Source organism: Rhinolophus sinicus, linkage group LG01 (genome assembly GCF_036562045.2).
Source record: "Rhinolophus sinicus isolate RSC01 linkage group LG01, ASM3656204v1, whole genome shotgun sequence".
Lineage (NCBI taxonomy): Eukaryota > Metazoa > Chordata > Mammalia > Chiroptera > Rhinolophidae > Rhinolophus > Rhinolophus sinicus.
In genome coordinates, this window is record NC_133751.1 from 209,449,509 (window position 1) to 209,464,203 (window position 14,695).

General features: G+C 53.2%; 1 protein-coding gene and 1 long non-coding RNA gene across 3 annotated transcripts; one reads left to right on the forward strand and one right to left on the reverse strand.

The window, feature by feature from the left end:
• Nucleotides 1-1,347: 1,347 nt before the first annotated feature.
• On the reverse strand, nt 1,348-10,442 carry DTYMK (deoxythymidylate kinase). Of its 2 annotated transcripts, none has more exons than XM_074316632.1 (5): nt 10,231-10,442; nt 9,070-9,178; nt 6,666-6,756; nt 5,015-5,140; nt 1,348-1,673 (listed from the first exon to the last, which is right to left on the reverse strand). In XM_074316632.1, the coding sequence occupies exons 1-5, from the start codon at nt 10,358-10,360 to the stop codon at nt 1,563-1,565; spliced, it is 567 nt and encodes a 188-aa protein (XP_074172733.1). In that variant the 5' UTR covers nt 10,361-10,442; the 3' UTR covers nt 1,348-1,562. The 2 variants fall into 2 exon arrangements, with proteins under 2 accessions (XP_074172733.1, XP_019567212.2); XM_019711653.2 differs by having other exon boundaries at nt 5,015-5,212; nt 10,231-10,438.
• A 131-nt stretch (nt 10,443-10,573) lies between these two features.
• LOC109439207 (uncharacterized) lies at nt 10,574-14,309 on the forward strand. The gene is made up of 2 exons (XR_002136467.2): nt 10,574-13,232; nt 13,603-14,309. It is a non-coding gene; the product is annotated as an uncharacterized LOC109439207 (long non-coding RNA).
• The last annotated feature ends 386 nt before the right edge of the window (nt 14,310-14,695 follow it).

Genomic DNA, 14,695 nt, shown 5'->3' on the forward strand with positions numbered 1-14,695 from the left:
AGGTTCCCGAGGACACAGCCCCTCGGCCACGCCTGCCCGCAACCCTGGCTGGCCGATGTCACAGCAGTGCTGTTTGTGAAGTTTGCTGACTTGGAGATGGGACTGTTTCTGCCCCTGCCCAGCCCTACCACCAGCTGTAGGGTTCTGCTCAGCCCTGGGCTCTGACCCCACAGCCAAGCCCTGACAGGGTGGTCTGTACTGCAGCCTTTACCCCACCCCACCGACTGGGCCAGAGAAAGATCTAGTGGTTTCCAGCCCAGCTGTGGCTGCAGGGTCCACCCGGCTGTTGTCCTGTCCTGAGTGCCTGGGACACAGCCCGACCTCTCGCTGAGCGCCAGCTGGGCCCACCCCAGTGACCCTGACGTGTCCAGAGGCAGATAAACTACTGCTGTCAGGTCTGAGAAACCAATCCCATGTTCCCCTTTCACTGCACAGCACGGGGCCCTGGTGATGTCACCAGGCCATCCCTGCAGGTGATCCTGGGGCTGTTTTAATGGAAATGGTTAACTGTGCAAACCCTCATCTCTCACTCAATTGTGGGTCCTCGAACTCTGACCTGTAGTGTCTGCCACATGGTCTGGGTCGACGTAACCAGGATTTGCAGAGGTACCAACCCTGAGGCCACCCTGCTCCCATCAGCAGAGCTGCAGGGAGCTCCTCAAACCCTCACGTCCCCAGGATTGTTCTGACCTTATTGTGACTGAGTGTGCAGATACTGGCTGTCCTCACCTGTTTCTTGTGTCCTCAAGGTGCTGCAAGGGACCGGGACCCAGGGCTGGACAGCCTGGGCCCATCCTGGCCCCACACCTACTGAGTGACTGAGGACACGACGGGCAGCCTGTCTGTGGAACCCAGACAAGAGCAGACCCGCCTGGTTTGGGGAAGCCGGGGACCTGGATGCTGCTGGTCACAGCCCCGGTCAGAACTGTCAGGACACTTCCAGCTCAGTTTCTAGCGAGGGCCCAGAACCCAGTCTCCTGGCCTCAGCAGGAAGGGTGCTGAGACTGCAGCCTGGGCCCCCAGGAACCCCACCTGCCATCACTGCAGCCTCTGTACTGCCGTCTGCCGGTGGGTGCTGCTAATCATTCCGTCGCAGAGCTGCTGAAAATGGGGTGCAGTGAAGTTACGCTCCTGGCACTTTGGGCCACAACAGAAGACCAGCCAAGCTGGCATCAGCTGTGTTTAGATGAGACAGGCGTCACAGCACTGGGACACGGCTGGCCAGGGCCCAGCGAGGCCAGCATATCAGGCGCTCGGGACCCACAGACAAGGCTGGGGGGGTGTCCAGAGGCTCTCTGCCTCGAGCAAGTGTGGCCCCGCTGCCACAGAGGAATGAGGCCCCCGCAGCATGTTTCCAAGTTAACTTTATTGGTACCTGTGAGAAATCCCCCCCGTGTGGATGAGCTGCTTAGATGTGGCTCATCCTGCGGTGAGAAGCCCGTCTCCAGGCTGAGGGCAGAGGGAAGCTGCTGACGGGCTGAGCCGGTTCCGCTTGTCTTGGGCGCTCAGCCAGCGTGGCCCGCCTCGCACGCGTGCAGGGAGGGGACGCGGTCCCTCTGTGCCTATGTCCATAGCTCCTCCAGTGGCCTGTGCATGGCGGCCTGGATGGTGTCCTCACATAGCTCATGGATTTCCTTGTGGACATCTTCGATGCTTCTGGAAGCGTCGACCACCTGTTCCCAGGGAGAAGGAAGAGGGTCGTTAGCACTTTGCACTGTTCTCAGTGAAGGGTTCTGGAGCTGGGTTCTGGAAAGGCAGCGCAGTTCCTCGGGGATCCTTCACCCACATCCTTCTCTGATCCTTGACCGCAGCGGGCAATGGTGGGCTCTGCTTGTGTCCTCGGGACGAAGCTGCCCCTGACCCCTGCGGCGGCCCAGTCCCGCTCCCGAGGACACCTGCCTCTCCCCACAGCCTGCACAGCAGCTCCTGCTCAGGCCACACTCCAGCACCCTGGGGTCTGAACCCTGCCCTGCCTGGGCACAGGGTTTTGCCCTGGCTGCCAGGCGGACGGAGCGGTGTTCTCATGTGAAATGCTGCCCCCTCACGGACAGCACGAAGACCTGCGTCACCAAGGGAGCCAGCCAAGAGAAGCTGGTCTCCAGTGGCGGGAGGACAGGCCCAAGGCCTCTGCCACTGCCAGTCAGGGAGAAGGCGGAGCACTCAGCCCAGGCCAAGAACAGCGTCTGGAAAAGCTCCTGGAAAGACACCCTTCCTCCTGAGGTTCCTGACAGACCTATGTAAAAACAACAGGCACTTCTTCCAGATCCCGAGACCACAGACAAGGGCCACTTCCTGAGGGTCACCTCGCTGGCCACGGGTCCAGCCACGAAGCTCTTGCACAGCACCGCCCCCAGCGGCGCAGTGGCCGGCTAACCCCACACTGCAGCCTAGGAGCATGGTCCTCTGTGGGCTGGGGAGCAGCAACACCCAGTGGCAGTGAGCACCCCGGGTGCCCAGGTGTCCATTTCCCACCTTCCTGCGAAAGGGAACCAGGGCCCCCTAGGGAAGCGGCCGACTCCAAAGCTGGGCTGGGCGTGTGCAGGATGACCCAGAGGTCTTAACGCACCAGGAGCAGGAAGTGCCCAAAAGGGGGGAACCTATCATATCAGGGTGCTGGAGCTGGTGTGAAGGGGCGGGTGCCTGTTGGCCAGACTGGGGGCAATATGGACATCAAATAAACAGTGAACATGACGGGGCTGCTAAATAAAACAGAAAAACATGAGTCTGTACAGATAGAAACACATAAATACACTGCCAGTCTGACAAGCATGAGATGTTTACGTGTCTCAGAGTAAAGTACTTACTAAATCACAGAGGGAAAAACAGCCCCTTCACTGTGGAGAAGCCTGGCAGGTACCACCATAGCCAAGCAGTCAAAGTGAACAGCCCCAGTAGCGGGACCGACTGACACTGTACGCCACATGACAGGACACGCGACAACCCAGCACCCCTCTGTGCCACCCTGCCAAAGACACACGACCTAAATCCAATCACGGGGGAACAGCAAAACCCATCTGAGACTCACCTACTGGTATCCGCTGTCATCTTCAAAAATGTCAGGGTCGTGAAAGTCATGGGCTAGACACCAGTGATGTGACTGCGGTCTGGGTCCCGTTATAATGGACACTCGTGGAACCAATAAGAGAACCTGAACGGGGCCTGGAGGCCGGACAGTGGGAATGGGCCCGTGTTAATGCCTCCACTTGACAGTTATGTAGGAATTGCCAAGTCCCCAGCAGTGAGCGGGTATAGGTACTAATTCTGAAATGGCCCTGGGAAAGTTTTTTGTACTGTACTTGCAACTTTTATGCATGTTTCTTATTGCTTAAAAAATGTGCAAAAGAATTCTAATAAATATAAAATTTCAGATAAACAAAAGCTGAGAATTCTACATCAGGAGACCTGCCGTACAAGAAAGATTCAAGGACATTCTCAAGGCTGAGAGAGACGACTGAAACAGAAGCTCAGGAGTGGTGACCTGGGAGGAGAGGGCGCTTTTCTCTGCCTCTTCCCGATTCACACCCCGCATTCTATACTTTCTTGCCTTGCTCCTTGTAGATGTTGAAATGTGTTATCAATGAGAATACATAACTGAAACCATGTAGAATCACCGGGAGAGAGAGAAGACCCTCAGCATTTGGCATGGCGCAACCCAGCACAGATGAAGGTCGTGTGTCTTTGGCGGGTGGCACAGAGGGGTGCTGGGTTGTCGCGCGTCCTGTCACGTGGCGTCCTGTCGCGCCCCTGGAGCTGTTCACTTTGACTGCTTGGCTAAGGTGGTACCTGCCAGGCTTCTCCACAGCGAAGGGGCTGTTTTTCCCTCTGTGATTTAGTAAGTACTTTACTCTGAGACACGTAAACATCTCATGCTCATCAGACTAGCAGTGTGTCTATATGTTTCTATCTGTACAGACATGTTTTTCTGTTTTATTCACATCTACGCCTTGCTGACCTTCCCTTCAGGGAGGAAGGACCCTTCCTCACCCCCCCCAAACATGATGTGTGCTCAGCACTGACCTGAGCATGAGACAGGGACGCAAGGTCAGGGAGCAAGCTGTACCACAAAGGAGCCCAAGGAAGTTGCCTGGTGGACTGCACAGAGGTGGGACGGCCACCCGCATAAGGCAGATGAGGTTCAAAGCCAACACCTTACCCTTCCACAGAGCAGCGAGGACACAGCACGGTGCTGGCAGTGGATGCTGGCAGTAGGAAAGAAAGGCCGTGTCCACGTGCCCAGGGCAGGCACCTGGCACCACCTAAGCCCCGCCTCTGGCTGCGCTGGGGCAAAGGTGGGCCCAGCCACTAGGGTGTGCTCGAGAGAAGGTGGTGCTGGGCCGAGGCGCACGCAGGGCCAGCTTTGCATCTGGGAGGAAGGGTCACGTCCTGCAGCAAGGGTGACTCAAGGGCGCACAGCGAGGTGGCCGAGCACAACCGTGGTGGGACCTGTGTCCATGGGGACATGTGTGTGAGGCGCGTCTGTAGGGGACATGTCCATCGGGGGGCGTGTTGGGCGCCGGAGCATCCAGCAGAATGAGGAGCCGTCTTGCGCCTGGAACTCAGTGTGGACACAGGCGCGCCCATGACCCCAACACCGGAAGAACACTGGGGGCTGACCCCCAGAACAGACAAGGCCCACCTTCCGCTGAGATTATGTAAAAGCAGACAATAAGCTAAAGTGTTCCTCTTCCAATAGAAATGGCAGGTAAAGCAAGGTGTGACTCAGGGATTTCCTGTTCTGGGTGACAAGGTCCCGTGGCTAAACCAGGACAGAGACTCTGCAAAGGGCCCCAGCACGCAGGGCTGCTGCTTCCATGTTGGTCCCTGCCAAGCTCTTCCCGACTCTCCCACAGGCACACAGTGCCCACGCTGCAAGAAACCCACCACCGACTTGTGGGTGCCAGTACCCCGAGGGACGCCCAGCAGCGCGGCTCGGGTCGGCTCAGCTGCGGGAGCTGGCAGGGCCGGGAGCTGGCAGGGCTGGCAGCTGCTTCCCGAAGGCCCCAGGTGAACTCACCCTCCAGTTCAGAGTCTTGTCCCCCATGAGCTGCCCGAAGCTCTGCAGCGCCCGCTTCTGGAATGACCCATTCTCATAGCGCTCGTGGCCAAACTCTCCCCGCTTGGCGGCCTCTGCCAGCCGCACCTGCAGGAACACGACCAGGTCGGGCTTGGGGAGGCCCACATCTGGCTGCTTGCACCAGTGCAGGGAGAAGTTCTGCGGAAGGAAGCCAACAGTTAGTGGAGGAAAGTGCAACGCGCCTCATTTCCTGGTTCTGAAATTTATGGGAGGACACAAACGAGGCTGCGTTTGGTGCGATGCCAAGCAGTGAGCGTCCTCACTGGCAGTGGCTCTTTCTTTTAGGTCCCACACGGCTTCCTTTCTCCCACGCTACCTTCTTCTGTTCTGACTGGGAACACATTCAGAAGCAGACAAAGCACCACGTCCACGGGCGCGTCCCACAGCCGGGTCCTAGGCTGGTCATGCTAATGCAGCCTGCACCCTCTGGCCAGAAGAGAGCCTGAGACCCACCAGCCCTCGGTCACGTCTGCTCACCCACACGCCTGCCCGGGTGTCGTCCCCCTTCCAAAGACAGAGAGGAAGACCAACAATCCTAGAAATCCACCAACTCTAAACAGTGTCCCCATTTCTGGAGGAAAAGGTAGGGCCACGCGGCTCTGAAGGTTTAGGATTAGAGCCCAGCTGTGAGCTCAGTGCCACGCACTTGAGGACCATGCCCCGCTGAGGGCGCCTGCAAGGACAGGGACCAGCTCGTGGCGTGTTCAGTCATGTCTTGTCCCCCCTTTACAGACGGAATCTAAGCAGCCAATACTCCACAGGGGAGCGTCCTTTAAAGCAGGATTCCAGCCAGCCAGGAGGAAGAACTGGCAGAATTAAAAGATTACCATATAGCAAACCCTTCTGAATAATCACACCGAGGGCTGTCATCACAAGAGAGAGGTGACCAGACACCCTGGGCCTCTTGAAGAGAGCCCGATGCTCCCGAGGTAGGCTTGCAAAAATAAAACTCAAAACCATTCCGGTGCAAGGAAAAAGATGGAGGAATCTGCCTATTAATACATTTAAGAGACATTTCAAGTATGGGCCTTGACTGGACTGATTCAGTCTAACGGTGAAAACTCAAGACAACTCAACTTCTGAGAGAGAACTAAGGACTTTGAACACTGACTAAATGGTGACATTATGGTGACTGCTAACTTTTGAGGGGAAATTAAGCTACTTGGGGGTGATGGGTCACGGTGCTGGGTGGTGTATCATTTTTCTGCTGGTACCTATTTGAAACTTTCAAAATAAAAAGCACAACAAAGGGGGATAGTGCGGTCACTGCCATTCTACCTGGGGCAGGGAGGTCAGGAAATAAAAACAGCATTGCAGACACTCGCCATCTGGTCTGAACATAAGGCACAGGATGAAAAGTTCTGACGGGACATCTTTGAAAATATATGATGTGAAATGCATCTTCCAAGTAAAAGATAAAATTACATCTGTGAAAACAATGTCGCTACATAAAAGGTTATTCTTCCTATGATAAAGAGCAAACTCAAAAAATATAAGGACCGTGACACTCTTAGTGGTAACACTCTTAGCTGCTTTGTGCCAGCAAGGAGAGTCACACCTGGCGTCACCCCACGGGCCCAGCAGCACTCACCTCCTTGGCGCTGGTGAAGGCGACCCCAGAAAACGCATATCTGTCCACAACGAGGGTGACACCCTGGCTCAGCTTCTCCTTAATTAATGGCCTAAAACAGAAAGTGCTTCTGAGCCACGGTCCTGGCCTCCCAGCCCCTGAACTGTTGTGCTTAAACCATTCCGACGACACAATTTGGCAGCTTAGAAACCATGCAATGAAGATATTTGGGGCAGTGACTTGTAACATTCTTCCTAGTCAAAAAGCTCTGACCTCCTCTTTAGAAGATGCCACACAGGTACTCCCAGCACAGCCCAACATGAGAGAGACAAGGCCACTATAGACTAGCAAACATAACTGATGAAGACATGTCCACTGGGAGGTCTGCTCAGCTGTGTGGGCAGTCGCAAGGGCCAGGTTACCCAACTCGAGAAAGGAGTGAAGAGGTAGACGCAGCCCAGAAGGATGGAAGGATGCACCAATGCCCTCGGGCCTGAAAGGACAACAGGAATGAGATCCTGAGGAAGGTCTCACCCAGGTGACAGCATCCTAAGCCTTGAGAGCTTAGGATGATGAGCAGAGACAAAGGGCATGACATTAGCAAGAAGCATCGCTTGCACTTTAGGGAACCAAAGGTTGTTTGATCCCTGTGACCTGGAGAAGCTCATAGAAGGGGGGAGAGGGGAACGCATACACCTGCAACAGCGAGATGCTGTCCTCATCACAGCATTACTTGTAATTGCAAACTATTAAAAACCTACCCATTCTGCAAAAGCAAATATGGTGCATGCACAAGAGTGATGCACCTGTGAAGAATGATGTCTGTAAGCAGAATAAACGACCTGACGTGTGCCAATAAACAAAGTACAAACAAGTATGTATCATCAGCTACCTTTTGTACAAGAAAGGTGAGGACACATACGCACCTGCTTCTTCTGTAAAAAAATCAGGGAAAATGTTACCCATGGGGAGGGCAGGAGTGGGACAGGAGGATGGGCAGGGCAGTGAACCTTTTTGTATGCTTTTGACTTGAACCGTTTAATATACGTATTCAAAAACTGAATCAACAAGGATGGAGGAAAACTACCCTAAAATTGTAGAGTCAAATGAACCTCACCATATCCCACATGAACACACAGGGAAGGGGAAAAACTGCACCAAGACGTTTGATCACACTCTGTGCCCTTGTCCTGAAATCCTGTTATACCCAAAAGTAAGTTATCAGAAAATGAGGCCTGGGAATACATCAAATGGACACAGGAGCCAGCCTGAAGACTCCACAAGCCAAACTTCCAACAATCTAAACATCAAAACAAATGACAGCAGTGGCTTATGACCACTCAGTAAAGACCCGTTTTGAGTCCACACTGATAATGGATGGATAGGATGGGGAAGGAAGAATGCAACTAATAAATGGAGAAAGAATGATGGAATTAGAAAATCACCGTATGAAACCATGACTGACTCAGGCAGGGTATTAATGAGTGACAAGGAAGGGGTTCCATGTACTTTTGTGGTATCCCTTTTAGCTGTTGACAACAGGAAAGACAGTCACTTAGTGGGAAAGCCTGGCAAGCTCCTCTTCACACATGATGAGGGCCCCACTGCTGGGCCTCCCTTCTGGCAGCATCTCCTACGGGGGACCTAATGTCACGTCCCTTCTGTGTTATTCCTGCCCAAAGTGAAGCGAAACACAGCATTGTATGAAACAAATGCCCTGTAATTTTTAAGAGTGAGCAAATAATGAAGCAAAATGTTACTAATAGGTGAAACTTGGTGAAGGGCAGGCATATGGGAATTTTTGGTACTATTCTTAACATTTCCAGTTGATTGAAATGATTTCAAGGGCCACTGTGAGTGAGCTGCACCCTTTAAAAAAAAAAAAAAAGGATCTGGGCAGAACCGGAGAGTGTTAGGCCCATTCTGGGGAGAAGCTGCTGAAAATATACACCTTAGTCAGGCAATAACAGGTAAATGTTACTAAAGAGGGAATCTACTAAGATAATATAAAACAAAAAAGGGGTGGGAGAGGATAAAACACCAACCAAAATTGGTTCATCAATTGTAACAAATGTGACAGTCATCAAAGACAGAAATAACAAAAACTGAGGGGAGCAGGAAGGAAGAGACAGGGGTGTGGGGGAACTGTACTTTTTAATCAGTTTTTCTGTACACCTAATGCTACCTAAAAAAAAAGTCTATTAATTACAAATGGGGGTGGGCAGGAGGAAGAGGAAGCATCGACTGGTGCTCTCAGGGAAGTACACAGCTGTGCGCTCTCTGGTCACAGGACTGGAAAGAACCTGTACAGACACAGCCTGCAGCATCAGTCACCAGTGTGCACAACCCTCAGCAGCATTCCCCTCTGGAACCTCAGGAGGGAGCCAGGCATGCGGGGGGCAGGGTGGAAGGGCAGTGCTTTTACACATGCTCCCAGCGGTTCGCAGAGAAGAGCAGGTGTACTGAGTGGTCCTCCACCTCACTCTTCTTTTCCAAGTAAGAACTCAGAAGCTTGCCGATTTCAGTTGATCTTTCTGAAAAGAGAGACACACAAAAGCAAGGTCAGGCTTTCCATCTACATTAGAATATAGTTTGGGCTGAACTTCTGGTCCTGGACTCAGGTCTAAGTTTGTTTTATTTTACTGCATTTCTGGACAGCTTCAGACCTCCCGTGAAGCTTTAGGGGTTTCCCTGAGAAAAGGCAGCAGGACGCAGACACACTGGGACCAAGATGCTTCAGGTGAAAGGAACTCAGATAGAAAGCAGTTACCTCAAAGGAAGCATTTATAAGATGTGTAGATGGGTTGGCTTAAAGATCAGAACACTAAATATTCAAAAAGGCCTTTTCCCCATTTCCCTATCCGGGTTTTGTAAGCCTTAAGCTGTCTCCTGATCATTTAACATTGAACTTTTAATAAGCACTCTCAAGATCAATGTTTTACTTTAAAAACATCACAAAATTCAGAGGTCAAACGTGTATCCAAAAAAACAAAACAAACAAAACAGACCTGGATTACAAAACAGCACCAGGAAACTTTGGGGGGGGTGGGGGGTGACAGACGTACAGTCAATGCCTTGACTGTGAAAAGTTTCACGGATGTATAACTATGTGGAAGCTCATCAAACTGTACACCTTAAACATGTGCACTTCATTGTACACCAACTAGAGATCAGCAGAGCTGCACAAAAATAAACGCACAGATGCAGCAGAAGCGAGTGATACCGGACGCGGCGACCACTGGGAACAGACGTTTCGAAGGCGGTGCACACACGCGGCCACCGCCGAGCTCCACGCCAGTCGTCTGTCAGACAAATCAAAGTACGGCCGCGGGCACGACGGGGCCTCCGTGCCCTCGTCCGCAGCTGACTCCGGATGAGGCACCCCCACCCTGGCGCTCCGTCGGGGAGGAACCGGACGGGGCGAGAGCGCGGCCGCGCGTTCGCTCGCGAGGCTCCCCGGCCCAGGCCGCGGCCGCCCCCGGCCCCTCGGCGTCCCATCCAGTCCCCGGTTCCCGCGTCCTCCCGGCCTTCTGGCCCAGGCCCCCGGCCCCCGCCACCCGGCCTTTCCCGCGCGCGCGCCACCCACCCGGGAAGCGGAGCAGCTCCGCGCGGTGCCCGGCGGCGCACAGCGCGGACACCAGCTTGCGGCTCTGCGTGCTCTTCCCGGCGCGGTCCACACCCTCCAGCACGATGAGCGCCCCACGCCGGCCCGCCATCGCCCGCTTTCGGGCGCCCGCCAAAACCCCGCGTCGCCACGCCGCCGCGTCGCCACGCCGCCTCCCGGCGCCCCCATTGGCCGTCGGCCGCGGCGCGCGGGGACGGCCTGAAACGGGCGGGCGGCGGCGGCGCGCACTGCGATTGGCTGGCAGTTCCCAGCGTTGGCCGGATTAGCTAAGACTGAGCCGGGGGCGGGACGAGGGCGGCTGGTCGCACCGCCTCTTCCGGCGGAGGCCGCGCCTTCGGCCCGGGTGTTTCGCGCGGGCCGCTGTCCTGTCTCGCACGGGGGAAGGCGGGCGGCGGCGCGTGAGCTGAGGGCCGGGCCGCGGGAGGCGGGCGGCGAGTCGGCGGCGAGTTGCGGCGGAAGCGCGGCGCAGGCCGCGGGCGCACTGTCCCTCCCTCCGGAGCGGGCGGTCCAGCTCGTGCTGCGCCGGGGCCGCTGCCGCTTGGACTGTGTCCTGCTGGGGGGAGAGGCCGTCTGCACACTGGCCACGCGACAGCCCTGGGAAAGCACGGGATTGTCGCTCAGTCCTAAAGCACGGACTGCAAAGCTCTGAGGGTCCCATTCCCAAAGACAACGTGTGCAAACTCACAGGGACACGGGAGAGAAGCGGGCCGTGGTTTCAGCTCGGGCTCCCACGCCTGTGGACGTGGGTAACGGTGAGGACGGGGTCAACGGTCCACGTCGTGGGGAGGCGGAAAGCGTTTCGTCTGACACTAGCCCCGGGCTTCTAGAACTCGCTGAGTAATGTTTGCTGTTATTATCTGAGGGACATCTGGGCTGCTGGGGCATTTTTCAGGTGAGACTGCGCAGTTGGAAGGATTTCGTGCCTTTTCTCCCAGGACACTTCCCACGTGAGGATCCCGCCTTCCTGACGGCATCGAACCCAAGTCATCTCCCAGAGGCTCTCGGCCAAATGCTATCAGGTGGGGTCAGGACTCCAACAGACTTTGGGTGGACACATTCTGCCCATAACAAGCTTGGAAGTACATTTCACAGGATTTCTTCTGTGATACTGGTTTAGGGTTTGCGGATGATAGGCACTGGCACAAAATTTGGAGGCCACTTTTTGGGAGGCAGTCGCAGCCAGAAATATGGTAGACATGAAATTCACGCTGTTGTCTCAGCGAGCTTTTGAGAACTACGTGCTTCTCTGCTGTAGACCAAGAGGTTGGCCCCGGCTTTCAGGTTTGAGAACGCGGTGGCTTCCTGCCAGGTCTGGAGACCACCCATTCAGCAAGCACTTGGGCTGAGTCTTTGGCAGCAGTTTCCCTGAACTTTCCTCCCCCAGTTCTTTCAGTAGCTGCCAAAGCCTAGGTGACAGTATTACCCAAGATACCTAGAGTAGCCTCATGTTTTCCTGATTGAGCCCCTCCCTGATTTGGTTTTCAGTTTTGGAAGTGTGATAGATTATGTTATTATTTCCAATTATTTGCTTCCTTCCTTGATGCTGAGCTTGGCCACATGACTCCCAGACCTGCTGCAAAGTAATCAGCTGTCAGCACATGTACAGGCAGAAGCCTTAAAAGCAGTTGTGTCCTTCGCCCACCCCACTCCTGCCTCCAGCTTGAGAACAGCATGTGCACCTTTAGGGCTGCTGTTTTCAGCCTGGATCCTGGAATGAAGATATGCAGCTGATAGGCAGCACCGGCCAGAAATAAACCGTTGTGACTCCGAGTCACAGACTTTGGGGTCCTTTGCTGCTGCCTAGTGAAAGCTCATGACACAAAGACTAGTGCTTAATGTGGCCTTGTGTAGGAAGTAATATCCTTTGATTGCTGTCTCGTTCTAACATGTCCAGCTTGCCTTCAAAAGCATGAAGGGATCAGAGAACAGAAGAGATGCAGTGTGGGACGAGTCCCAGGACAGCCTTTCACCACATCATTTGCTGAGACGGAGGGACATACGTGTACTACATCAGCTTGTGACTGACAGCCCTCCGGCTCACCCGTGGAAACGGAGGGGGCCTGGCTGATGGGGCCTGTGTGGTGGGGGTGCCCGTTTGATCGCAGAAGTTGCTAAAGTAGCACACATACAGCGGGTTTGTTACTAAGCTACAACAAGCAGTTTCGCTTCCGCCTCTGCCAACATGTCCTTGTTTCTCATCAGGATGCTTCAACTGCACCAGGAGAGCAACCCAACTGGCTGAAATCATCAAGGCCTGCAATTATCCCACAAAAGCGAAGTCCCAACCTGGCAACCAAGAACTGTTTCTTTGGCTCAGCGATGTCATGTCAAATGATGTCAGCATCTTAGTAATTCTCTTAGCTTTTCCTTCCTTCTTAGCAGTCACAGGGTGCTGCAGCATTTCCAGGCATCCCGTCCTTGCTTCGTGGCCCTGAGGTGGGCACAGGAGAGCCCTTGCAGCTGGATGTTATCTCCTGTGTGCTGTGCTGCCCTGGCCGGTCTCGGGCCCGACGCAGCGTGTGCGCCCAGTGTGAGCGCAGTCTCTTCATGCTCCCGTGGAGGCCTTCCGATCAGCAGGCGGGCACCAGGGTGCCCACTGCGTGGAGGAGATGACGGAATGCTGGGTCTGAGCGTGCTTGCAGACCGGTGACACAAATTTGGTCCTAAGTTGATAATTGCTGAAACTGGTTGATGGGTACCCAGGGTTCATTGGGTTCTACTTTTGTGTGTTTGAGATTTACTATTAAAAGAGAAAAGACAAACCCTTTTACTGTCCTCAGTGTGTTGCACCTTCCGTCTCACAGGAACTGTGTCAGACTTTGATACCATCCATCAACGTCCCTCTTTCAGCTGGGCCGCCACAACGAATACCACACATGGGACGACTTAAACATCAGATTTATTTTCTCACAGTTCTGGAGACTGGAAGTCCAAGATCAAGGCACCAGGAAGGTTGATGTTTGGTGAGAACTCTTCCTTTGTGTGGCAGGTGGCTGGCTGTGTCCTCACCTCGCCTTTCCACTGTACAGATGTGGGGAGGGACAGAGATCTCTGGTTTCTTCTTTTTAATTACCTCTAGTCACATTGGGGGTTAGGAATTTGAACTATGAATTTTGGGGGGCTATTCATCCATAGCACTCACCTACTTTCAGAAGAAGAGACTGTGCTGGGCACATCACTGCCCTGCTAGAATCCATTTCCCAGTTCTCCTTGCACTTAGATGTGGCCAGGTGACGAAGTTACCACCAATGAAATGTGAGCAGAAGTGGCATGTGCTCCAGACAGCAGGCTGAACTTTCTCCCTCTTTCCTTCCCTGCCCTCCTTCAACCCAGCTTTGACCATAAAGATGATGGTGAGCGCTTTTGGGAGTAGACACCGTGCTGGAAGGAATCTGGGTTCCCAAGTGATGCCATGAGCATAGCTGCCTGCCCCTGGACTGTCACATAAGAGAAAATTCTGTCTTTTTTTAACCACTGCATTTGGTTGGGTTTTTTTGGTAAAGTAGCTTAGCCTTCCCTTTAAGCACTGGTTCTCAATTCGGGGACATTTTGGTTATCAAAACTTTGGTGGGGGTGCTCACAGCATCTACTGGGCAGAGGCCAGGGACGCTGCTAAATAGCACCCAAGACACAGGACAGCCCCCACAGCAGGGTATCGGGTCCAAAATATCAGCAGAGCCGAGGCTGGGAAACCCTGCACTAGAGTGTATAGCAATGAACAGAGGTAGTAAGGCAATCAGCTCCCACTCTGGCAGCTTCAAAACCAGGGTCTCTAAGAGAATTCGGCAGTTTTCTTCTGTGAGTGAAAGACAAACTCATTTGGGAGAAATTATTTTCAACATATGACACACAATGGGCATGATATATGATTTATTCTCTATGATAATAGTTATTTTTTAGATGAAAGGCAAGAAGACCAATTTCTCCATGGATAATGGGTAAAGGACATCAAGAAAATTATAGAAAAACTGCAAATAGCCAACAAATCTGTAAAAACATGTTTACACTCACTTAAAATGAAATACAAATTGAAACACCAAGGTTGGTTTTTTGGTTATTTTTTTTCTATCATGTTAGCAAGGATAAAAAAGCCTGATTGAAAAAAAAAAAAAGCCTGATGAAATCGAGGGTTAACAAAAATGTAGAAACATCCTTAGTGGGGTGTCAGTTCATTTACAAGTATCAGCACTGGGGTGGCTGGTTAGCTCAGTTGGTTAGTGTGGTACTAATAGCACCAAGGTTGCCGTTTCAATCCCCACATGGGCCACTGTGAGTTGTGCTCTCCTTAAAAAAAAAAAAAAGTATCAGCACTTAGAACATACACTACTCTTTGAGCCAGCAATACCATTTCTAAGAATATTTCCGAAAGAACAAAGGCAATGTGGTAATTAAAGATGGCTACAATCCTTGCTACTCCTCCCATTGA